This window comes from Gorilla gorilla, chromosome 5 (genome assembly GCF_029281585.2).
Source record: "Gorilla gorilla gorilla isolate KB3781 chromosome 5, NHGRI_mGorGor1-v2.1_pri, whole genome shotgun sequence".
Taxonomy (NCBI): Eukaryota; Metazoa; Chordata; class Mammalia; order Primates; family Hominidae; genus Gorilla; species Gorilla gorilla.
This window is the reverse complement of record NC_073229.2, coordinates 184122620-184148747: the sequence shown is the minus strand read 5'-3', so window position 1 is coordinate 184148747 and position 26128 is coordinate 184122620. Positions and strand designations below refer to the sequence as shown.

Here is a 26128-nt window from a genome sequence, read left to right as displayed (position 1 = left end):
CCGGCCACTACCAAATCTGGCTGCCACCTGTTTTTGTAAAACCCACAAGCTGAGAATAGTTTTTTTACATTTTTAAATGGTTGAAGGGGAAAAGAAAGAATTTCTATGACATGAAAATTACATGAAATTCAATTTTTAGTGTCCATAATGAATTTGTTGGCATGCAGCCATCCTCGTTCATCTAAGCAGTGTCTGCTTTCACACACCCACAGAGTTGTCATTGCAGCACAGACTGTACGGCCCGCAAAGCCAAGAGTGGCTGCTATCCGGCCCTCAACAGCAGCTTCATTGGAATCAGGGGAGTCTGCACTCACTTGGAAATACAGGTTTGAGGTGGGTTGTTGAATTGGCCTCGTGTCTTTGCGTCTCGCTGGCAACAGTGCCAGTGCTCCACTCACTGGAGTGAAGATGAAGAGGAGGTTTGTCTTCATCCTTCATCACCCAAGTATTGACTTGGCGCCTGTCTCGGGGCCATGTGCTGCCCAGCATCCTGAGAAACACACCGAGTGCCTTGAAAGTACAATAACTCACTTTTTTATTGTGGTAAAATATACATAACATAAAATTTACCATCTGAAACATTTTTAAGAATACAGTACAGTGGGGTTAGCTACATGCCCATTGTTGTGCAATAGATCTCCAGAACATTTTCATCTTCTCAAACTGAAATTCAGTTCCTACTAAACACTAACTCCCCACTCCCTCCTCCCTCCAGCCCCCGGCCACCACCATTCTACCTTCTGTCTCTATGAATCTGACAACTCTAAGCCCCTCATATGAGTGGAATCATACAGTCTTTGTCCTTCCGGGCCTGGCTTATTTCACTTTACATAATGTCCTCAAGAAATAACTAACATTTGCTTGATGCTTGAAAGTTTACACAGAACTTCCTTGTGCATTATTTCACTTACTTGGCACAGCTACTTTGTGGGGTAGGTTACTTTAATTCCATGATAGCAGATGCCATTGGTCAGCCCTGAAGCCACCCCTGTAGTCACTTGCAGGTAGATCCTGTACCTGCCCACGGCTCCGTGTGTCACTCTGCCTAGACATATTCCCTGCTTTAGGCCATGCTCGGCCTGAGCACAGGGCAGGCCAGGAAGAGCTGGGAGTTGACGTCGGGGAGTGATGCTCCCTATTGAGGGGCAGGAGGTGGGGGTCAGCGCCACGGCTCCTTCGCCCTTCCAGGAGGGCAGTTCTGAGGTGGGGCCTCACTGTCCTGGGCCCTTGTTCTCCTTCACTCACCCTTTGCTAACTTCCTCCTTTCCCTGTCTAAATTCCCCACTCTCTCCCATGCTCCTCTGGATGATGGCCACATGAATTACTTGCACTAAATCCTTGTCTCAGGATTTGCTTTGGGTGGAACTCCAACTAAGTCACCAGTCACAGAGATTAACTTGTTGACACTTGCCAAGCTACTAAGTAGGCAGGCTTCTAGTCCTGTTTTCTCATTCCAGAGGCCTCTGCCTCAAGCATTGACAGGCTGGTGTTGGCCAAAACGTACCATACAGGTAATGTTAGCATCAAGCCTGCAAATCACTCCTTCCCCACAGGAATGCCTGCAGGAACAATAACCTCAACCAGGGCACCTTGCAAAGATGCTGAAGACCTCAATCAGACTGCTCTGTAGAAACGTTATACTCAGTGAACTATTCCTATTTCCAGCAGGATATACCTAATCTGTCAAGATTGTTTATTATAAATAAATTTGGGATTTATAGATTTATGGGGCAGGGAGGCTGGAGAAAGGGTACGGGTAGTCACATAAGTATATTCTACCTGTGTAATGAACAACGTGCAAAATGGAGGCACCCCCAAACTTCACCAGTTTCCTTTGAGAACAATGTTTCTTTGTATATGTTGCTCAAAACTCATCAGTCAATGTGAAACTAAAGCGTGTGCCAATGTAGGAGAAGGGGACATTTTGGGAAAGCTCAACAAGATGGCAGAATAGTAGATTCTCTGGAACCATTCCCCCCACAGAAATATATTCCAACTATTCAAAGACAAGAACACCACCCTGAATTCACCAGAACTTTGGGGAGAAGCTGAGAAACCCCCTGGGTCCACAGAATTGAAAGAAGCCAGAACTGGTAAGAGAAACAATCAATTCGGACTGTGCCACCACTCCCAGCTGGCATAATGTCACTCAGAGAATGTCTCTAGATCCATGGTTTCCAAAGTAACAGGAGAGAATTACAGGTGAGCATTTTATCTCCCCACTGATCTGGTCATCTTCATGGGACACCCACTCTGGCCCTGTCCCACAGGAACCACTGGGAATGCCAGGATAGCTGAATTGACCTGGGGTGAACTGGGGACAAAAAGCCAAGCACTGATTGCAGCAACTGGTGTACTGGTGCACTCTGAGCTCTGATCAGTGGGGACACCCTGGTGAAGGGACTGGCTGGCACAATCCACAGGGAGGTCCAAATCCCTGGCTGCATTTTCCACGAGCCTAGGTATACTCGAGAGCCCTCCCCTGGCCTGGAAACAACGAAAAGCTCAAGATTAAGTTCTGATACCCACTTACATCTTCCCTGAACTGGGAAATGTTGACAGAGCAGCAATATAGTTCCAGGGCAATGTTTAAGTTCCAGTGCTCACCGCAAGTCTCACTCAGAACAGGAAGAAACAACAGACCAGAGTTTAAGTTCCAATACTAAGTAGCAAAGCTCTGACACCACCAAGAACACTTAAAAAACTGTCAGAGGTGACTATCTTCTCAATTGCACGGGGATCGACGTGAAGTGCAAGGACTGTGAAAACTCAGGGGAAAACGACACCATCAAAAGAGATAACAAAGCTGTAGCAATGGACCCAGAAGAATTGAAGATCTCTGAAATGTCTGACAGAGAATTCAGAGAATCACAAAAAGTACAGATAGAAAACTAAATGACATTTGGAAAACAATCTAGAAACAAAATGAGAAATTTGACCAAAAAAACCCCAGAAATAATTAAAACTGTTGGTCTCCTCCAGAAAAGAGTGTTTCATTTGTGCCTGGCACTTGCCTCTTATCATTTGAATCATTAGTTTCATGTTGGGTAAGATCTGTAAGTGACTCTGAATTTGCTTTAACAATTCAACCCTTTGTATTAACATGTATATGTACACATTTAAATAATTAGTGTAAGAGGATCTCCTTATCCATGAATGACTGGTTTTAGTAAAAGATTGTTAAAAAGGAATCTTGTTAAAATGAGGACCAAAATTTCATAGAAAATCATGAAAAAAGTGAAATTAAAATCATGAAAATTGTTTTAATTTTGCTTTACTAAAACTCATTATAATTTCAACAACATGCCAATAATTTTAAGCAAATGAGACCCCAATAGCTGATTTTTGGCCTTTAAGAAAAGCTAAGTCTCAGGAGACTTCCTTCCAGAACACAATCACCATGTTGTAAGAAACCCAAACCACATCAAAGGGCCTTGTGTAGGAATTCTGGTCCACCTTTCCAGCTGAGCCCCAGGCAATGACCAGCCTTGTGAGTGTACCATCTCGATTGCCCTGCCTAGTCAAGCCTTCAGGTGGCTTCTGCCTCAGCCAACAACTCACTACAACTACAAGAGACGCCAAATGAGAAACTGAACTCAATCAACCCATGGAGCCTTGAGAAATGACAATACATTGTTGTTTTAAGCCACAAAAGTACTTAATTTTTTGGCATAATTTTTCTTTTTTTTGAGACGGAGTCTCACTCTATCACCCAGGCTGGAGAGCAGTGGTGCGATCTCAGCTTACTGCAACCTCTGCCTCCCAGGTTCAAGCAATTCTCCTGCCTCAGCCTCCCAGGTAGCTGGGATTACAGGTGCCCACCACCACACCCAGCTAATTTTTGTATTTTCAGTAGAGATGGGGTTTCACCATGTTGGCCAGGCTGGTCTCAAACTCCTGACCTCAGGTGATCTGCTCATCTCAGCCTCCCAAAGTGCTGGGATTACAGGCATGAGCCACTGTACCCAGCCAATTTTTCTGTCTTTACTTAATGGTTACTTTTGCTGAACATCAAAAAGTGGGTAATTTTTGCAAAAACATCTAAAGACTTCAGCAGTTTTCCCAAGAGCCTCTCTTCAATATTTGATATTAAAACGCTTCTTTTTGGAAGCTCCCATCTCATCATCATCCTTGTTTATTTACCTCTGATTCAGCTGCTAACCGGTCTAACTCTGCTCCATGCTCTTTTATCAATAGTTGAAGTGTATTTTAGCAGTTCTGTGACACCTCTCTTACCACCTTCACAGAATCCTGAATGTTTGTCAAGATCATCAATTAAAGTTCAAGGACAGTTTGCACATTGACTCTCAGGCATCACAAGACTGATCCACAAAACTGTAGATGAGGCAGCGAGAGAGACTCTGGTGCTAAGCAGGGGGAGGCCTGATGGTACCCATTTTATAAGTGATACATTTGCTAATGTTTTCATATCAAGGATTTTTGTTTCCCATATAACCTTGCAAAGTTAAACAGTCAAATGTTAGGTTAAAGAGAAAAGAAGCTTCTTGTTTGTGGAATCAAGCAAGCAAATACTTGATTGCTCCCACCTCCTCCTTTCTTCGCTTCTACCACCCACTCCTCACCATCTCATTCAGCAGCCTGAACAGCTGGGTGTCTTGTCTTGTCTTGTGCTGCTCCTCTCCATGAGAAAAAGCATAGGAAAAAGTATGTATGACTTGATGTGTTTTCCTTTCCAGAAGTGATTTCTAATTTAAGAAGAGGTTGAGTAAAAAGACAAATTTCAACCTAACAGAACTACTCTTCTAATGGTGAAATTGTAGGGACGCCCATAAAGCATCTTCTAAGTGCTCCTTAAACAACTCCATGAAGGCAGCCAACGATCCCATATCCATGTCCATCAGTCACTGGAGCTGTGAGGCACAAAGAGAGGGGATGGCTGCTGGTGGCTCTCCAGTTGCTCATCTCAGTGCATACAATGCTGTCTCCAGAGAAACAACCAGTATGTGTGGCAGGGAGCAGGCTAGTCAAGGCCAGTGGTGCTGTTCACCAACCCTCCTCCATCCTGATTCCTGAAAATTCTGTCCTCCATTATCCTGGACTGAAATTGATGGTGCAGGACAGAGAGGGAGAATTGCTGGCGAAATGCCATCGGGCAGGCAACAGGGGAAGGGGTTGGAGCATCTTAGCCAGGGTATCACCTTAGCCAGGGAGGGGCATAGTGAGTTCCCCCTGAGCACACAGGGGAGAGGTGGATATGAAGGAGATGTAGCTAGGTCAGCAGAGGGGACGGCGGGGATGTCTGGAAGAGTTCTTCCAGTTGCTTCTATTCCCCTTGTGTAAAGGGGAGCCAGCCATCATTTGCTGAGAGTGAGGAAGGGAAAGATGTGGAAAGTCTGGGAAAGAAAAGGTATGGCACGGTTATCCAGGAACTCAGCTTCCAGAGGCTCTCCTGAGTCTCTAATGCTTGAGCTGGACGTAAATGGATAAATGGAGTTTGCTAGATTAAAAACAGGTAGAGCAATCTGTGCAAAGAGAATAACATAGCAAGGGGGACAGGGTGACCAGCGGTGTACTTCACTGAAAAAAGAATAGGGGCAGGCCCGGCGCAGTGGCTCACTCCTGTAATCCCAGCTACTTGGGAGGCTGAGGCAGGAGAATTGCTTGAACCTGGGAGGTGGAGGTTGCAGTGAGCTGAGATCACGCCACTGCACTCCAGCTGGGGCAACAGAGCAAGACTCTGTCTCAAAAAAAAAAAAGGAAAAGAAAAGAAAAGAAAAAAGAAATGGTGGGGAAATGAATGGGTTACAAGCACCTGCAGGACATTGGGTCAAAAAGTCCATTAGATGATTGGACACACAGGACTGGAGCCCAGCAAAGGGTTCTGGTCAGCAAATGTCTATTTGAGGTTCATTAATAAGCAGGTGATTATGGATCAGGATCCAGGGAGAGTTCTCAGAAAGAGGAGAGCGGACGCCCAGCCACTGAATTATGGAAAATGTGTCCATTTAAGGGAGGAGCAGTAGAAGAGGGAGGAAAGAAGTGAGAAGATTCCAATCAGGAAGATAGGACTCAAAAAGAGAGCTGGAGAAAAATGTAGCAAACTAGAATCCAAGAAAAGAGATAATTTCAGGAAGACTGTGGGTATTAAATGCCACAAAAGGCATAGGTAGAAAACAGCCCATCAGATTTGACACTGTGGAAGTTACTCACCTTCCTATCTGGACCAATCTCTCTATGATGGTCAGGCTGCAAGACAAATGGCAGGATGTTGAGGGGTGAATTGTGGCAAGAGTCAGGACAGTGAGTGTGGAAGAGCCTTTCCAGAAGGTGGTTTGGAAGGAAGGGAGGGAGGGGAGATAGAAACTGGAAAGGACTGTGGGGCGAGGAACGGCTTCTGGTTAGGTGGAAGCAATTTGAGTCTATTTATATGTACAAAGGAAACAGCCCAGAGAGGGGTGCAGTGGATTCGATCACCACAGCAAATAAGCTGGGGCTACAGCAGTGAGCAAAGCTACGTCCCTGCCCTCAAGGAGCTTATAGTCTAGCGTGAAGAGACAGAGAACGAGCAAATAAGCAAATCGATATATGGCATGATGAGTGCTGAGGAGAAACCCCAGTGGGCAGGGGAGGGAACAGAAGAGGCTGCATGCAGTATGGGGGTGGCAGGAAGAGCCCCTGCTGCGGTGACCTCTGCCACACAATTTTGTTCCTAACACTTGTCAAACAAACTTGTGTGCAGCCTGGTGTTGTAGTTATGCGGTGTCTCTCTCTCCTATGACATAGACAGCGGCTTCCGCTTCCCCGTCTTTGCCTTGTCCACATCATGGTGTTCTGCAGAGAAGACTGTGCATGAATCTTTGTAGTAGGAATGCTACAAACCCTTCCCGTTCAGTTAGGACAGGCATTATCCAAACAATCTCCTCCCCATCCCCAGGGAATTCTCGGAAGTGGCACCTAGTAACCTACAATGACTTAGGCAAATTGTCTGAATGCCTAAAGGATACAAATGATTTAGTATTCTCTACATATTTGCAAATTTACTTAAATCTTCTTGTTATAGTTTTAACCTTACAGTTCACTTTGGGAATGGGTTTGGGGGAAGAGAGAAAGAAATTAGTCTTTATAACCCTGCCAAACTCTGAATCCTACCTCCTACCTCTTGGTAAGGCATCATTTTAAAAGGTTAGAATAATTTTATATTCATTATCACATTCGATTTCCCCACTTTATCTGCAGAAAAACAATAAATAGGGGCTTCCTATTAGTTCACCATATTTTCCTTAGGTAGAAATTCCTTGTATCTGATAGTCTTTAGGGTCCTCTTTGAGACTAAGATCCCCTTAGAGATGAGACGAGGTTGGCCCCCTTTCCCTACCCCAGAGGCCAGCACACAGCACACACAGGAGAGGACAGGAAACAGAAGGGAGTTGCTCTGATCTCCATATTCTGTTCTTTCCCAGGGAAAATGCTCTGTTTTCAACCAAAAACAAGATCATTCTAAATGTCATTGCTCCACACCCCATCTGGGCTCCTGAAAGCAAAGCTGCCTTGTTTCTGAATCAGATGTTGTCACCCACTGAAAAGCCTCCTGCATCCAAGCTTGGCTGGCAGTGGGGTCCTTGCTCGAGGGGACAGACTCCTCTCCCCCAGCGAAGCTGCCCCACATCATTTCTTTTGAGAAAGGAAGAGGATGGGGAAGGACAAGCAGCAACAGAGAACCATCACATCACTGCCTCTCTGACCTTTTAAAGAGCAAATGGTTAAAATAAATACTATCGGGCTCATTTCTATGGACTTGAACATTTTACAACCTGTAGAATCAAGTGACATATTGACCTTTTGTGGAACTCCTAGAAGGGACAGAAGGAAATAAACATAGCTATGCGACGGGCTTCACAGCTAAAACCCAGGACGTGCAGTGTCTGGAGGGCAACTCATGGCAGGCAAGAGGCAGAGCCCACCCTGGAGTGCTGAGTAAAGATTCTGAGGAAGTCATGCAAGGATCTGTCATGAGCAAAAATATCAGAGTCCTCCAGGATGTGACCACATTTTCATTAGCCCTTGCCACTGAGCCTCCTTCCAGGTGTGATGAAAAAAAAAAAAAAGCCTCAGGAGGAGAGGAGGCAGACAGGTGCAGAGACCCGCACTTGGCTGCAGGTGAGAACTCTGGCTACAAATAACCCACCTCTTCATGGGGGAGGAAGGTCCCAGTCACCCCCCAGGAAGTCACAAATTCAACTCCATTCATAAAAATGTTTATGCAATCAAAGGATTTCAAAACACAGACTTTCATTTCATCTAGTATTCCCACAGAGGGAAGGGGAGCCATGAGAAACTCCTCTACTGGTGGCCAAATGTATTTCTTCACAACCTGAAATGATGCACTAGCACACGGCTTGTTAGATCATAACATCAGCGATGTTTTTCAATAGAGGTGTAATGCCATGAAATGCTTTCATGCTGCAAGCAAAAAGAAGACCTTCGTAAATTTACATTCAACGTGTAAAAACACATAATAACTTCTGTACATGATAGAGCTGTGTGTATGTGTGTGTGTGTGTGCTTTACAAAACAAAAATTTATATCTTGTCTACCATTGAAGGGAGTGAGGACAGACTGATATTTGTTGAACATCCACAATGTGCCAGGTGCTTTACAAGCCTCATCTTCTCATTTCATCCTCACAGCAGACCAAGGAGGTCTAGACTATTGCCGCGACCATTTTATGAGTGAGAAAATGAGGCTCTGAGAGGTTTAACAACTTGCCTGAGGTCACACAGGAAGCGACCCTTGTTCTTCCTGCTACATCAAGCTGCCTCCTCAAGTTCCAACAAATAGTTTTGTTACCTTGTCCCGTACATATATGTAAATCTTCCTGCAAAAGTCATTTTTATGGTTCATGGTAAGATGCTGCCAAAAGAGCTGAAAGAAATAGAGCCTTTGTCAAGTACAGAAATGACAGGTCATTTCCAGAAGATACAGTACAAGAGTTCAATTTCATCATTAATTAGTATCTCATGCATATGGGATGAGATGTCCTTCTGTATCACATTTAGGAGATACTTAAGTCATATTCCAAGCACAAACTAAAAATGACCTGTGTTCCACCATTTTTATCCACAACTTCCCTCACAGTTCTTAGACAACAGTCTCAACTGTGACCGTATTACAATTGTCTTCCTGGCGCCGAGGTTGCATTTCATCTTTGAAAGCCCTGGTCAGAACAACTTTTAAGGACTCCTTGAATCTCTTCTTCTTACTGCTTCCCACAAAGAAGTAAATGAAAGGGTTGGCGCTACTGTTGATTGTGGAGAAGAGCAGGGAAATGTGGTGTAGGTTCCCAAAGGTCGACCAATACTCATAGTACAGCAGGTAAAGGAGTCTCATGGGCATAGCGAAGATGAGGAATATAAGGATGGTGACCATGATGACTATGTAAAGCTTGGAGGAATGGGAAGCCCACGTGTTCTTCCGGATCTTCACGACCAAGATGGTGCTGGACACCAGCATGAGGGGCGTGAAGACCAGGAAGCTCAGGATGGCTATAAAGATGATGACTGCCCGGCAGTCACTCCGAGAGTGACTCTCTTCTTCTCTGTCGATGCACATGACATACTCCATGGTGGTCACCAAGCAAGAAAGAGCCCACAGAAGGGCACAGACCAATGCTGACTGGTACTTGGGGCGATGGCATCGGTACCAGATGGGGTAAAGGACTGACAGGCACCTCTCCACACTAATGGCCGTCAGCAGATAGAGGCCCGTGTTGTAGCCAAACAGAAAAGTCACTGATAATGTCACAATTGTGTAGTAATGGCCGGAAGAAAGCTCATAATCTAAAGCATAGTCGATAGACAAGATGAAAATACAGAAGAGCAGTGAGATATCCGCGATAGACAGGTGGGTGATATAGACAGTGAAGGGATTTCTTCTCATCCGGAAGCACAGGAACCAGAGGAGAATCCCATTCTCAACAAACCCCACTGGGGAGATGCTCATAATGACCCAGTGCACGATGGGGATTTGCCGATGTGCATTCCCGACTGAGGCGTTCCTGCCAGTTGAGATGTTCGTGGGTTCCTCAACAACAAATGATGTCAGGTTTGACCCATCCATGAGGAGGCCTCAGGTTAGAACTCTTCAGGTAATTTTCTGTAAATATGACCAGAACAAAACAAACACAAAAAGCCATGAAAATTGTTGAATTGGAATAAAAGGGAGAAATTCAGCTATAAATCATAATCTTCATGTTATTTAAAAAAAGTTTAACAGACTCTACAGTTATCTTTGTCACAATGATAAGATTAGGCCTTTAGGACCTGATAAGAAAGGAACTTAGACCTGATAAGACTGAGAACTGATTGAATGACCCTTCTGGATCCCCAGTGATAACCATTCATTCTATATCATTGTGTGCTTGTGGCTTAGTGCCAAAAAGGAGATGGCCAGGCAAGAGTGGCCAAGTGCCCTGTGTGGGACCCATTTCCAGTTCTGGCCTGAGCTTTCCTAATGGCATTTTGAAAATCATTTCATCTTCTGTGCCTCCATTCATTTGCCTGAGGGACCAGGTTGACTGCATTAAGACTTGATGACAAAACGCATGTCTGGGCAATGCTGCCACTGTCATTTTTTAATACATGAAGTGCCATAAGCAGTAAGGAGAGGGAGTGCCTGGGACAATGGGTTTAATACTGTACCAATATTGCTTAAAGTGTGAACAATCAAAAGGCATTTATTTTACACGGCTTCAATATCTGCGACAAAGCTGGGCACCTGCTCAGACTACGTAAGCCAGGCAAGCCATTGATGTGTGGACTGGATGGAGAGCCCTAACAAGACGTATGTATGTCCCCACAGACCACAGGCCAGATGGTGCGGGAAACACCATCGCCAGATGCCAGACAAAGCACTCAAAAAAATTTTTTTTTCTAGTTTGTGTGCATGCATGTGTATGTGTATGTAGTAAAACATTCTTCTTTGCTTTCTGAACTTTGTCCATAAGAAGTTGATCAAAATAACTTTTTTTTTTTTGAGACAGAGACTTGCTCTGTCGCCAGGCTGGAGTGCAGTGGCGAGATGTTAGCTCACTGCAACCTCCGCCTCCCAGGTTCAAGCGATTCTCCTGCCTCAGCTTCCTGAGTAGCTGGGACTACAGGCGCGTGCCACAATGCCTGGCTAATTTTTTGTATTTTAGTAGAGACGGGGTTTCACCATGTTGGTGAGGCTGGTCTTGAACTCCCGACCTCAGGTGATCCACCTGCCTCAGCCTCCCAAAGTGCTGGGATTACAGGTGTAAGCCACCGTGCCAGCCAATCAAAAGAATATTTTTAGTGAATAGATATCTGTCTTTTCCTCCTGAGCTCACCTGAAGCAGAATAATACATAAATGTGTTATTTTGTGGCACTTGAATGGCTCTGGTGATATCAGACATTTCTAGAATCAAGTCAGCAGAGCCCCAGCACGTGCAGGGCCCTGAGCTGTGATCTCAGTACAGCCGGGCCTGGACCCTGGACCAGCAGGTAGCCTTTGGGTTGGCGAAACAGGTGTTTCCTTCCAGCGATGTGATCCAGGCACCCAGGAGGACACTGCCTCCGTGGTCCCAATCACGCCTATCCCACTGACACTTCCCTCAGCTGTTCTAATGGGATGCAGGAAATTACTTTCACTGGAGGAGAGCTTCCTTTTACTTCATAATTAGTAGACAGAGACCCGGATAAGAACCCACACAGGATGAGAGCTCGCATGCCCTGTCATGCCTAACCAAAGCCCTGCTGTAGAGACCAGGCCTTGTTAGAAGTTTGCCAGTAAGACCACCATGTTCCCCAAATTCTCCCCCCACACATTTAGCCCATGCCAGGCACTGTGCTAGGCACTGGGACATGGCAGTAAATAAAACAAAGTGCCGGCCTGGTGGAGTCTGTATCCCAGTGGGGAGGCAGTCAAGCAAAATACAATAACAGCAACAACAATCAAACTGATGTCAGTGCGTGAACAGTTCTATGGAAAAAAGTAAAGCAGCATTAAAGGAAAGGAGTGGCAGGGACCTGGGGGTTCCATCGTCCATAGTGTGATGTGAAACGTCTCACTCATGAGGTCACACTTGGGCAAAGACACGAAGGAAGTAGGCGACCGAGGCCAGCAGGTTCTTGGGGGAAAAGTATTCCAGGCAAAAGAAACAGCAATTTCGAAGTTCCAGAAGCAGGAGGCAGCAAGGAGTGAAGAACCGCAGAAAGGCCAGCAAGGCAGGAACGGCCCGGCAAGGAGAACAGTCAGGTGCTGAAGGCAGGGGTCTTTGGTGACCAGGTCCAAACGGGCTTTGTGGGCTGGTGCTTTTACCCCCAGTGAGACAATAAACCACAGGAGGTTCTGAGAGGAGGAATGTGGTTAACTTGGGGGACTGAGGCGTGAACAGCCTTGGTATGGCCCCTGTGTTCAGGTGACACTCTAGGGGCCATGGCAGGAAGGAGGCCAGGTGGGAGGTGAAGGCACTGGCCTAGACACAGGGAGGATGTTAGCATAAACCAGGTTGTGGCAGAGGTAGTACTATCTGGTGGGAGGTCTTTGATTTGATTCACTGACGGAAGAGATACGTGTTGTGGTAGAAAGAGAGAATACGTGTTTAGCCATTTGCTGAATGGACAGGTGCAGGTGAAGCGGGTTAGCAGGGCCTATGGAGTTCGAGAAGCCTGTGAGGCAGCCAGGCCATGTCCAGGGGAGCGTCAGGAGCCGGGGGAAAGTTGTAGCTTGGGGATATAAATGTGGGTGTTGTATGCAAACAGGTGGAATTTGAGGCCGTGAGGCAAGATGAGGGTATCTGTGAGGCAAGATGAGAGTATCTGTGAAATACGGGCCATTAAAAAGGAGAAGACATTCAAGGACTGGGCCTTGAGGCATTTCAAAGTTAGAGGCTGGGGAGATGAGGAGGAAGAAGGAGAGGAAACTGAGGATGACCTGACAGAGAGGCAGGAGGACAACTGGGGAAGCAGGGCTCCCAGGAGGCCAAGTAAGAACAAGTTCAAGGGGAAGAAAGTGGAATCAACTGGGCTAAATTCTACTGCAAGTTCAAGTGGGCTGAGACCTGGAACTTGATATTGACCATGGGAGCGGAGCCATTGCTGACCTTGGTAGGAGTATTTTCAGTAGACTGGACAAAATGAATGCCTGATGCAAGTGGTTTAGAGAGAATGGGAGGAGAACAGGTGAAGACAGTGAGTGTAGACAACCCTCTTGGGGGCTGTGGGGTTGAGAAGTGATACATGGATAAGAATTTACATGGATAGAAAGCAAATAACTGAGGAGTCAGGAAGTAGGGGTCTAGAGCTGGGAGGAGTCACAGCCTTGCCACAGCATAATTTATACCTGGTGAAGGGGAAGGCAGGGTGTGTGGCTGCAGATCCGGTGAGGTGGGTAGATGTGGTTGTGGGAGTGCCCAAGGCGAGAAGTTGTCTTCTGAAAGTGCAGTATCTCTTTTACAGTAAAGTAAGGAGCAAGGTCATCAGCCAAGAGTGAGGAGATGTTCAGGGTTTAAGGAGAGAGGGCACGATGTGAAATAAATGAGGGAAAGAGAGGGCTAGGGACATACACAAAGTGCAGGATCTCCAGCCAGGCTAACCTAGAGCCCGCCCAGCTTAGTGCTCGGGAACCTGGGAGAGACTACTCAGCCTCACCTGTGCTTCTCTACGGCTTAGTTCAGCTGTCCAGGTGCCGGCATGGAGAAAGAGGAGAGGTGGATTTAACCAGGGCTGGGGTTTACCAGGCGGGTACGACACAGAGTGGGGGTCAAAAGAAGCAAAGCACGTAGAAGGGAAGGGCTATGATGATGGACTCTGGAGCCCAATGGGGTTAGGAGAAAAATGAGGGCACGAGGGAGGTAACAGACGTGAACAGGAAATAGGAGCTACATATCGGAGGTCCCAGCGGTGTCAGGGAATCATTGAAGTCCCCGTACTAAAGGCACTGCAGGGGAAGGAGGAGGTGGGGGCTGGAGAACGTGACGCTTAAAACTGAGCTTGGGGCAGTGTAGTTTTGGGGTTATCAGTATTAAGTGCAGAGTGTGACTGTGGAAAAGAAGGGCTGAGGGAGAGTGGAGGATAAGATCATTTGAGCTGAGAGCAGAACCTGGAGCCACAGGGCTGGAAGAATTATCCACAGATGCTGAAATCGCTGAGAAATAGTGTTGGAGACCAGGAATATTGTTGGAAAACGTGGCTGTAATCCAGGTGCTGAAATCGTCAAGGAATTTGGGACAGCAGCCCAGGGGTCCGAAGCAACCACAGCAAGGAGGGTGGGAGGCGATACAGTGGCCAGCATGCACTTCAGAGACTGGTGTTTTGTTGCTCCTGCTGCTGCTGGTGTTGGAGAGAGAGGAGAGAGGGAAGAAAATTCAAAGTACACAAAAGGTAGGGGTAACAAGGGCCTGGACCAGCGCCATCCAACAGAAACACAACGTGGGCCACCTGTGCAAGTGAAGTTCTAATAGCCATGTTAAAGAAAGTAAAAAGAAACCAGCAAAATCCATTTTAATAACATACTTTATTTAGCCTAATGTGTTTAAAATATTATTTCAACACATCATCAATACCAAAAATATGGATGAGGTATTTCATGTTCTTTTCCATGCATTAAGTCCCCCAGATGCAGCGGGTATTTCACTCTTGCAGTGCGTCTCGCTTCCGATGAGCCTGGTTCCCTATGCTCAGGAGCCTCATGTGACTCGGGGCTCCCATGTTGGCCAACACAGGTAGACAGCCATGGCAAAACCAAAGTCGCTTATGCAAGGAAGCCAAGTGCTTTCATCTTTTAATTACAAACCTAAACCAAAGACCAGAGATGTAAATTCAGGACCTAATCCGAGTTTTTGAGGTTACTGACAAGATCCTCTTTCTGCCTCTGGTCCATGCCCTGGGATCTCTCATGGACCACATCCTTCAGCTGCAACTTCTTGCTGTGTGGAGAGAGCTCTCAGTTACCCCAGGTCACCTCCCCTTCTCTGTCACCCTGCTTGCTCATCCTAGATTCAAGGCATGCTCTATTTTCACTACTGACCCATTCTCCCAAGCGGCCTGTCCTACCCTTTCCTTTTACAATACCAGTTTCTATTTCTGTATTCAACTTTTCTTCTTTTCCCCAAAAGTTTCCAAATAAATTCACAAAATTCATCTAAGAAAGGCGTTTCAAATTGCATCTTCTTTCATTAATTTTTTTTTTTTTTAGAGATAGGGTCTTGCTCTGTTGCCCAGGCTAGAGTGCAGCTGTGTGGTCGTAACTAATTGCAGGTTGAACTCCTGGGCTCAGGTGACACTCCTGCCTCAGTCTCCCAAATCACTGGGACTACAGGTGCATGCTACCACACCTGGCTTGTGTTTTATTTTTATTTTTGTAGAGATGGGATCTCGCTATGTTCATACCCAAGACATTTCTCCTTGTAACAGAGCAGAGTTAAAATTTTTTAATTAAAAAAAAGTTTAGAGATAGTCTCACTCTATTGACCAGGCTAGAGTACAATGGTGCAATCATAGCTCACTGCAGCTTCAAACGCCTAGGCCCAAGCAATCCTCCCCTCTCAGCCTCCTGAACAGCTAGGACAACAGGCATGCACCATGACACCTGGCTAATTTTGTTTTTAATTTTTTGTAGTGTTGCCAGGCTGGTCTCAAACTCCTGACCTCAAGCAATCCCCCTGCTTCGGCCTCCCAAAGTGCTGGGATTACAGGTGAGAGCCACTGTGCCTGGCCTCAGAGTTAAAATTCTATCTTATTGACTGTTGTGGACGGAATTGTGTTCCTTTCCAAAATTCATATGTTGAAGTCCTAATCCTCAATGTGACTCTATTCGGTGATAGGGCCTTGTAGGGAGGTAATTATGGCTAAATAAGGTCCTAAGAGTGGGGCCCTAATCCAATAGAAGTGGTGTCCGCAAGGGGAAGAGACATAAGAGATCTCTCTCTGTGAGGGCACAGAGGAAAAGCCATGTACGGACAGAGGGAGAAGGCAGCCTTCTGCAAACCAGGAGGAGAGCCCTCACCAGACCAGCCCTGACGGTGCCTCGATCTTGGACTTCTGGCCTCCAGAACTGTCAGAAAATAAATTTCTGTGGTGTAAGTCACCCAGTCCATAGTATTTTGCTACGGCAGTCAGAGCAGCCTAATACACCCACTAAACAGCAAACTCCTTGAAAGCAGGACCTTATCCTTTTTGCATCTGAATCTCCAACACTTGCACACAGTAGGCATTTAATAAATACTTATCAAACTGTTTCAAGAAATAAAGCCCATTATAACAGTTCTAAGAATACACTCTGCTTCCCCACGAGAGAAAACCACCACTTTCAGTGCAGGGCATCACACTGAATAAACATGGGTTTCTAATGGTTAGAGCACAACTCATGAAGCACATACAGTATTCAGGCAGACTTTGATCATGATGCGGATTTTAGTCATGATTGGAATGCACATAAAAAATTCCATTAAAACTAGTTCTCATTCAAAAACGAATCATAATCCTCCAAATTGTTTTTATAGCGGGGTTCTATTTAAACGAACACATTGCTAAAAATCACATTCCCAGTCTTACCCAACCAACTGAGTTTCGGTCTCTGAAGTGAAATAGCAGATGGCGAGAAATGCCTTGACAACAGCCGGACCTACGTGCTCGTCACCCTAGCCCTTTCCTCCCCCAGCTCCTTGGTCATTTTGTGGATTCTTCATCTCTGTCAGTGGATGACTGACGGGGATATTTGAGGTTGGGAAGTGTGAGGAGAGTAGAAGGGTAATTGCTGCTAGCTGACAAAACAGTCTAGCTCAGAATAATTTAGTGTTGGCTCAGTGAGCCTTCCCCAACAGCAGAGAGAAGACCACACAGTTGAGATCTCAGAAAGCCATGCAGACGAGGTAGGCACTTGCACTGCAGGGTGAATCAGTAGGGTAACTTCTCTCTGGGTCAACTCAATTCTAGGACCAGCAGCTCTCTGCCCAGACATGCCAAACATTTTTCATTATTATTATTATTATTTTTTGAGATGGAGTCTCATTCTATTGCCCAGGCTGGACTGCAGTGTCGCGATCTCGTCTCACTGCAACCTCTCCCACCCCGGTTCAAGCGATTCTCCTGCCTCAGCCTCCCAAGTAGATGGGAATACAGGCACCTGCCACCAGACCCACCTAATTTTTGTATTTTTAGTAGAGATGGGGTTTCACCATCTTGGCCAGACTGGTCATGAACTCCTGACCTCGTGATCCACCCGCCTAGGCCTCCCAAAGTGCTGGGATTACAGGCGTGAGCTACCGCGCCCGGCCTCATTATCTTTTTTTTTGTTTTGTTTTGAAACAGGGTCTTGCTCTGTCGCCCAAACTGGAGTGCAGTGGTGCAGTCATAGCTCACTGCAGCCTTGACTTCCTGGGCTCAAGTGATCCTCCCACCTCAGCCTCCTGAGTAGCTGGGACTACAGGCACTCACGACCATGACAGCTAATTTTTGTTGTCGTTGTTGTTTATTTCTTACAGAGATGGGGTCTCACCATGTTGCCTAGGCTGGTCTCAAACTCCTGGGCTCAAGCCATCCTCCTGCCTCAGCCTCCCAAAGTTCTGGGATTACAGGCATCAGCCACCACACCAGGCCACCAATCATTTTTCTTACACAGCACTTGCATTTGCAGGGATGCATGTTTACCTGGCAGTGACAGCCTGGGGTGGAAGGATAGCTCATCCTGACAGCCCTCAGTGGCCTCTGGAGTGGTCAATTACACTGCAACGGAAACCTCAGTTGGGAACAGATTGCAAAGACAGCCAAGGAGGTGACAGCACCACGACTGGTCAGCATTACTGGCAGCATCACAGAGCATCTTCCCTCCTCTCTTTCTTCTCACAAAAGAGATGTCTAGGGAGAAAGAAATAAGTTAGACTGTGAGAATATCGCAGTGTGGGGCTCTTGGGGCCAAAGCACCTTTCCTTCCATCCTAGCTTTGGAGCCTTGAAATCAGCTTGGGAGGCTGATAAGGATGACATCACTGCCCCCTTTTTAGAGGGAAAAACCTAAGGATTAAAAAACATGCCAGGCTCAGAGCCACCGTGTTGCACAGCCCCAAAGGGCCTACCAACTGCCTTTGCTCCAGTGTGTCCGGTGCTCCCTGGGTCCTGCAAGGCTGTAGTGCCCAGAAGCTTATGTGGATCTTAATCACAGTGCTGGCCAGGCAGAAATCCAAGTCACTTGACTTCTGACCATGAGCTGAGACAGTAAGAAGAAAGAAGAAGGGATAAGGGAGGAGAAGGAGAAGAAGGGAGAAGGGGAAGGAGAAGAAGGGAGAAGGAGAAGGAACAAGGAGGAGGAGGAAGAGGGAGGAGGAGGAAGAGGGAGGAGGAGGAAGAGGGAGGAGGAAGAAGAGGGAGGAGGAAGAGGGAGGAGGAGGGAGGAAGAGGGAGGAGGAGGGAGGAGGAGGAAGAGAGAGGAGGAGGGAGGAGGAGGAAGAGGGAGGAGGAGGGAGGAGAAGGAAGAGGGAGGAGGAGGAAGGAGGAAGAGGGAGGAGGAGGGAGGAGGAGGAAGAGAGAGGAGGAAGAGGGAGGAGGCGGAAGGAGGAGGAAGAGGAAGGAGGAAGAGGGAGGAGGAGGGAGGAGGAGGAAGAGAGAGGAGGAAGAGGGAGGAGGAGGGAGGAGGGAGGAGGAGGAGGAGTCGTAGTCTGGAAATCACTGTTCTACCAAACCCCTCAACTTTACAGGACAGTGAGTGGTTGTTGGAGAGCCTGTGAGGCAGGCCAACCTTCACAACCGGTTTGAGAAGCCCTGTGGCCCAGCGTGCCTGATCTTAGCCCGGAGCTCTCTCCATTACACTCTGGGGCCTAATCCTATTTTTAAGACTTTACCGTTTACAGCCTTTCTATACTTAAGTTTTCTAATCTAGTCTGCCTCTAACCTTTCCTATTTAAGGAATTAAAGTCACCATATTGTAGGGAATATTTTTTATTAAGACTTGTTTAGGCTGGGTGGAGTGGCTCACACTTGTAATCCCAGCACTTTGGGAGACTGAGGCAGGCAAATTACCTGAGGTCATGAGTTCGAGACCAGCCTGGCCAACATGGTAAAACCCTGTCTCTACTAAAAATACAAAAATTAGCCGGGCGTGGTGGCATGTACCTGTAATCCCAGCTACTCGGAAGGAGAGGCAGGAGAACCACTTGAACCCCGGAGAAGAGGATGCAGTGAGCCAAGATCGCGACACTGCACTCTAGCCTGGCCAACAGAGTGAGACTCCATCTCAAAAAAGAAAAAAAAAAGACTTGTTTAATTTCTAGTTGTGACTTTGCCACTATGTGGTCTCTGCATGTGAAGTAGTCCACTGTGAAGCAGTCCGCAGGGACTGATCAAACCACTCCTGCCTGTTCAAAGAGCTCTGCCACCAAAAAAATGATTACCCTGAAACCACCTTTGCAAAAATTATAACAGTGAGAAAATTATGACAGTGTGAGATCTCACCTGATTCCATCTTGCTTCTAAACTCTAAGCTGCCCCTGTTCATTCCTGAGCATAGCCTGAACTAACTTTGGGAGAAACTTAGTTTATAGTTTAACTTTGAAACAAAGACAATAACAGCCCTTTCCCAAAACAAACCCACTTTTTGCCTGGGTACCAGAATGCCTTTGTAAGACTAACAAGTTAGGCACAAGATTCAAAATTATGGTTTAGGAGTCATGCAGCCAGAGGCCACAAGATTCTCTACCTCCCCATTACTCCTAGGGATAACATCACTGTTGTAAAACCTGTTATTTGTGCTCGAGACATTTTTCAGACCCTGCATTCTGATGCACCAGCTGGTGCCACTCAGACAGATAATCTGCCTCAACCAGTTCTGTGATCCCACCCAGAAACAGAAGACCGCAAAAACAAACTGCTTGAACTTCCTGTGACTTCATCCTCCAACCTGACCAATCAGCACTCCACATTCCCTGGTGCCCTACACACCAAATTATCCTTAAAAAAACCCCAGTCTCCGGCCGGGGGTGGTGGCTCACGCCTGTAATCCCAGCACTTTGGGAGGCTGAGGCGGGCGGATCACAAGGTCAGGAGATCGAGACCATCCTGGCTAACATGGTGAAACCCCGTCTCTACTAAAAATACAGAAAAATTAGCCGGGTGTGGTGGCGGGCGCCTGTAGTCCCAGCTGCTTGGGAGGCTGAGGCAGGAGAATGGCGTGAACCCGGGAGGCGGAGCTTGCAGTGAGCCGAGAACGAGCCACTGCACTCCAGCCGGGGTGACAGATCAAGACTCCGTCTCAAAAACAAACAAACAAACAAAAAAAAAAAACCCATTCTCTGGATTTTCAGGGAGACTGATTTGAGTGGTAAAACTCTGGTCTCTAGTTTAGCTGGCTCTGTATGAATTAAACTCTTTATTGCAATTCCCCCGTCTTGATAAATCGGCTCTGTCTGGGCAGCAGGCAAAGAGAACCCTTTAGGCAGTTACAGTCCCAGCAGGGCTCATTTTATAGCCTCTTTAATCTTAACACAAAATGGGGATATTTTCTTTTAAATGTTTATCACCTTTCTTCTAATTTTAAAGCAGTATGTGCTCATTGAAGAAAATTCAGAAAATCCACTCATACAACTACTATTAAAAATTAACCTGATTCAACATTTAGGATATTCCATTGGTCTTTGTTCAATGTCTTACACACACTCGTTTTTAAAATTGAGATTGCATTTTATAATCTTTTGGTATCCTTTCTTTCTACCTTTTTTTACTCAGTATCATATTGTAAACATTTACTCATGTCAGTATATACTCTGAAAGTATGACTTCAGTATCACTAACTGAAGGTATCATGATTTATTTATTTATTTATTTATATATTTATAATTTTGAGACAGGGTCTCACCCTGTCACCCAGGCTGGAGTGCAGCAGTGAGATCACAGCTCACTGCAGCCTCAGTCTCCTGGGCTTAAGTGAGCCTCCCAGGTAGCTGGGACTAGAGCACTTGCCACCATGCCAGCTGATTTTTTGCATTTTTTGTAGAGACAGGGTTTTGCCATGTTGCCCAGGATGATCTCAAACTCTTGGACTCAACTGATTCTCCTGTCTTGGCCTCCCGCAGTGCTGGGATTACAGGCGTGAGCCTCTGTGCCCGGCTTTCATTATTCATTTTTAATAATCCCCTAGCCTTGGACATATCCATTTGCTTCTGATTTTTCACCGCTATTTTTAAAAACAAAGCACTGTAATGAATTTATATGGATGCAAATTTTGTGCACATCTCTAATTATTCCCCTAGGACTTATTTCTAAAAGTGGAATTGCTAGACCAAAGGGTATAAACATTCTTCAAGATTTAAATGTGTATTAACAAACTGTCATCCAAAATAACCATGCCAATTATATTAATACCAACATCAACAGTATATAAAGTTTTTTTCACAGCATATATATGTTTCTTTTTCTACAACATCTTCAGTTTCTTAAATTCCCAAATTTGATAGATGATAAAAGATACCTTGTTTTAATTTGCATTTATTTGATTCCTAATGAGGTTGGACATTCTTTTATGTTAACAGTTACTTGTATTTTTTGATGGATTGTTTTCTCATACTCTATGTTCATTTCTTTTATTGAACTGCAAGAAACATTTGTTAAATATGGCAATTTGTTATATGTTATATGTTACGACATATGTATATGTTATATTTTTCCCCAGAAACTGGAGTATTTTATAAAAGACATGAAAGGATGCAGCTTGGAGTTTTCTTAAAAACACTTTCTTATTGGTAAAGTCAGACCATCCTGTGCTGATCATTAAGACTTAGAGCTTGAAAAAATCACGCAGATACTGCAAACCACCCCCTTGTTTTTCCAGGTGAGGAACTTAACTCAGGACTAGTCCAAGGTTACATACTCAGTAACAAAGGCAGCAGCAGAGCCTGGATTACCCCAGGTCCAAATTGGCACTATTTCTAGCCCTCCCCTGCCCCACCCAACATACACACACACCAGCTCATTGTCAACAGTCCGTCTATGTGTGAAGTTCACACACCCATTCATGGGGCTGTCAGGACTTTTGGAACATTTATTAACGGCTTTTATGTCACCAGAAGCAACCGCACAATCAACTGGGTTGTTAGTAATTAAGATCCTTAAAAGATGGAGTTTTTAATTTATCAAAGGATGGATCTTATTTATCAAAGAATGGATTTTTATTTATTAAAGCACCATCTACCCAATACCAAACCCATAACCAAAACAACACAAACACACAGCAATGAGTTGTTTTCAGAAATATTGTCTCTGTTTTCACTTTCTTCTGTGAAACAGAGTGGCTCCTAGCTATCACTATTATCAATAAACACATCTATTGATGAAGGACACCATGCTTCACCATTATGGGTAAAGATAATTGATGTCAGAGGGGGCAATTCAGGCATGTCCTTTCATCAGAACAAATAAGAGAAAGGAGCCAGTGCATTCAACAGCGCAGCGCTCTCAGCCAAGTCCTCTAGAAGCGGGTGAGACAAGATCTGGGGCTCGAGCCCCTCCCCAATGCATGAATGTTGCTATGGAACCCCACTTCACGTCTCCTCGCCTCTGTCTCCGAGATGATGCCAGAGCCTAGCATATTTCTTCCCTCTGGCTCTCCTCCTGCCTTCCTGCAGTTCTTCTTCTGTGTCCTTCGCTGGATCTCTTCTTACACTGCCCTTTGCACTTTGGAGTTCCACCAGGCTCCATTCTTTTTTTTTTTTTTTTTTTTTTTGAGACAGGGTCTCACTCTGTCGCCCAGGCTGGAGTGCAGTGGTGCCATCTCCACTCAATTCAGCCTCCGCCTCCCGGGTTCAAGTGATTCTCCTGCCTCAGCCTCCCAAGTAGCTGGGACTACAGGCACCCGCCACCACACCTGACTAATTTTTTGGTATTTTTAGTAGAAACGGAGTTTTGCCGTGTTGGCCAGTCTGCAGGCTCCATTCTCGACCCTCTTTCCTTCCCACTCCACAGACTCTCCTTGGGTGGTCTTGTTCAATCCCACCGTTTCAACCATCACCATTTGCTGATGAAATCCAAATGCACAGCTTTAGCTCACACATCTCCCCAGCATGTCAGACCCATATAAACAAACGCCCTGGGTATCTCCAACTGAGCCTCATCAGGTGGCAGAGCAGCCTCAGTGGGCCAAAACAGCAATCCAACCTTCCCTGCTGGTCCACACTTCCTCCAATATGCCTAATAGCCTTCCAACACAAAAAACTGGACACTTTACCATAATCTTGTATGTCCCCTGCCCTAGTGCCTAGAATCAGCCATTTCTCCAAGGACCCCTGGTTCCTTTCATTAAATAATTATATTTAGAAGCCAAGATCTGGGTGTAAAATGTGCTTATTGCATGGAGGCTGTCGCTGCTCCCAGCCCCTCTCAGTGGCAGGGCTAAGGAATATATGTACATAGATACATTTATGTATAGTCATACATACACACACCTACGGCTGTATTTCTATGTCTTTTTATATCTTTATAAAATACATACATATAATGATAAATTGACACCAATATCTCCAGTTTTGACCCACCACCAGTGAATTCATTTGAGTTTTCTCCCTCTCCATATTTGTAACTCCCTTCTCTGAGAAACCTGGCTTCCTTGGCCCTCTATGCATTTACTCATTTGATCAACCCACCTATGAATGGCTGCCTATGTCTGCCACTGCTCTTCCCCTGCCCCTGCACAGATGCCCTCCTCGCTTTGTTGGGCCCTTTTACTTCCTGTTGGACCAGTGCTGCCCCTGCCCTCTACCCTGAGACACAGACCTCACACTGCAGGAGCTCCAACATCCAGCACCAGTTCCCTGTACCCCCCATGCAGATATCCTGCCCCACCCAGCACTGACATCCCCTGCCATGTCACCACTGCCACTGCCCTCACCCCGGCGTGGCTGCCCCCATGGGGATGATCCTTGCCTATTCAGGCTCCAGCACCTCACACAAGACACCATAAGCCAGGGTGACCATGGTGGAAAGTAGGACTTAACACCTACCACCTTCCTGCAAAACTCAAAGAATTGTGGGCAGTATCGCATCTGAATGCAGAAGAGACTTTTGAGAAGAGGGGTTTTGACATTGATCAAAGTACAGTGCAGAGGCCACAGCCTATTCTGCTTGTGCCTATGGCTGCTTGGCCTGGGAGCTGCACTTTCAGTCAAACTGACCACGAGAGGCAAGTCCTCCATCAAGCAGATTAACCCCACTGGGTCTCAACTGCTTCACATGCTGGTATTTTAATGTAGTTTTGAAAGGCTGGGGTATAAGAAATGCTACAGATTGAACAGCACTTTGCCAATATGAGTCTCGTGGAAATGCCAAACTGAGATAATGAATCAACAAGCAGGGAAAACAAGCATGGTGGTTTCCATTGATGTGTAAGGATGTGGGCTTTGCAGAGCCTGTGTCCTGGCAGGTCCACCTGAGATTGCTGGCTGCAATTACCTCTCAATGAAAGTGAGAGGAACAGATGGGTGGTGGAGCTGATAGAAAAAACAAGGAGACTCAGAGTCAGCAGAGAGTTCTAAATGCCATACATTTAGGCTGCTCAAGTGTTCTCCAGAGACCTCAGAAGCAAACAACCCTTCCAGATTCCCATTCAGTTGAGCACAGTCCTCCCATGGCCCCAGATTCCCAGCCTAGCACATCACTCTTAGAAGAAAGAAAGAGGGGGCTGGAGAGAAAGGCAGGGAGAAAAAAGGAAAGAGAGAAAAGCCAACAAAACTCAGGTTGGGGGAGTGGGCCATCTGAAAGCGCCTGTTGTTCCCAGGCAACTTAAAAGAGAGCCTGACCCTAGGCTGGATTTCTAGGTGTACAGATCCAGAGAAAAGGGCAAATTCTTCCCTGTGTGTGTGTGCAGTCACCTGGACAAACAGAAACCCATTTGTGAGATGGAATTTCCATGGCAGGCAAGGGCTCCGATGGGAATGTACAGGGCAGGACCATCTGTCCTGGTATTAAATGCATCATTCCCGTCTTCCCCACACTAGGGCCATCTGTACACAGAAGCAGAGACTTCTTGCTCCCTTTCCAAACATACCACAGGATCAATTTAGAGCCCTGGTCTAAAAGGGGGGAAGGTGATTTTGTCCCCTAAGGGATGTTTGGCATACCTGGAGATATTTTTGGTTGTCACAACGGAGAGGAGTGTGCTACTGGTATCTAGTTGGTAGAGGCCAGAGATGCTGCTAAACATCCTACCATATACAAGACAGCCCACACGGCAAAGAATTACCCAGCCCAAAATGCCAGTAGTGCCGAGGCCGTGGCACTCTGCTAGAGGCCAGCTTCTCACCACCTTTTTGCCGCTGCACCCATAGCAATCTAACAACACACTATACATTCTCTCACCAAATTACTCCTAAGTATCCTGGCTGGGAAGTGTTGCTAAGACGCTCATACCAAAGATCAAGACTGGGCAGGAGATTCCTTTTAACAGACATCTTGGCACCAAAGGAATGCATATGGCTTCATAAGCAACAGAAGCTAATACTGATGCCAGTGCCCACTAAGGAAAAATGAAGAAAAATCAATACAGCTTGCCCCTGTGATGCCAAAGAGCTGATAGCCAAGTGATTTCTCCAGAGGAATCAAATTCAGTAACAACCCTTTCAAACCTCAACTTCTTTATCATTCATAAGCTTTCATTAAGCAGCCTTGAAAACCTCCAAGTCCACCATTCGAACTGTGAATTGATCCTAAGATTCTTTCCCCTGCAACGAGTTAAAAAAGAAAATGCTACTGCAGAAGTTTCAACCCTGAAGTTGAAAAACAATGTCTGGGAACAGTTAACTCAGCAAAGAAGTAAATTTTCCAAAACAAAGTCAGGAGGAAAGAGAAGTTTTTGCCAACACACACCAATGGCAAACATCTAACACACCGAAAAAAAAAAAAAAAGAAAGAAAAACCAGCACAGAAAAGAGTTACCCAAGAAATAGCTTTTTAAAGAGAGAAAATCTTACTCTGGTTGTCAAGGACAGCTAAGCAATGAAAAACTGGGACGCAGACTCACTGGTGTCATTTGCTCAGGAAGGGTCAGACGTGGCCAACAGGTTGGCTGCCCCTTCACATCTGGGGCATCAATGCCCAGCCAGCCTGCAGGGTCTCCGGTCCCAACATCTCGAAGGATGGCTGCAGCCTCTCATCTCTGAAGGAATCAGAGCTGC

The 26128-nt window shown here is 46.0% G+C and overlaps 1 protein-coding gene across 1 annotated transcript; it reads right to left on the bottom strand.

Annotated features, from left to right (window-relative positions):
- Positions 1–511: 511 nt before the first annotated feature.
- Positions 512–26128, bottom strand: MAS1 (MAS1 proto-oncogene, G protein-coupled receptor). Its single transcript, XM_004044906.5, has 3 exons — positions 25975–26128; positions 17629–17835; positions 512–10113 (listed from the first exon to the last, which is right to left on the bottom strand). Exon 3 carries the CDS (start codon positions 10075–10077, stop codon positions 9100–9102), a length of 978 nt encoding a protein of 325 aa, XP_004044954.1. The 5' UTR covers positions 10078–10113; positions 17629–17835; positions 25975–26128; the 3' UTR covers positions 512–9099.

Excerpts from the sequence above, each read along its gene's own strand:
- MAS1 (XM_004044906.5), bottom strand. The coding sequence starts at position 10,077 with ATGGATGGGTCAAACCTGACATCATTTGTTGTTGAGGAACCCACGAAC.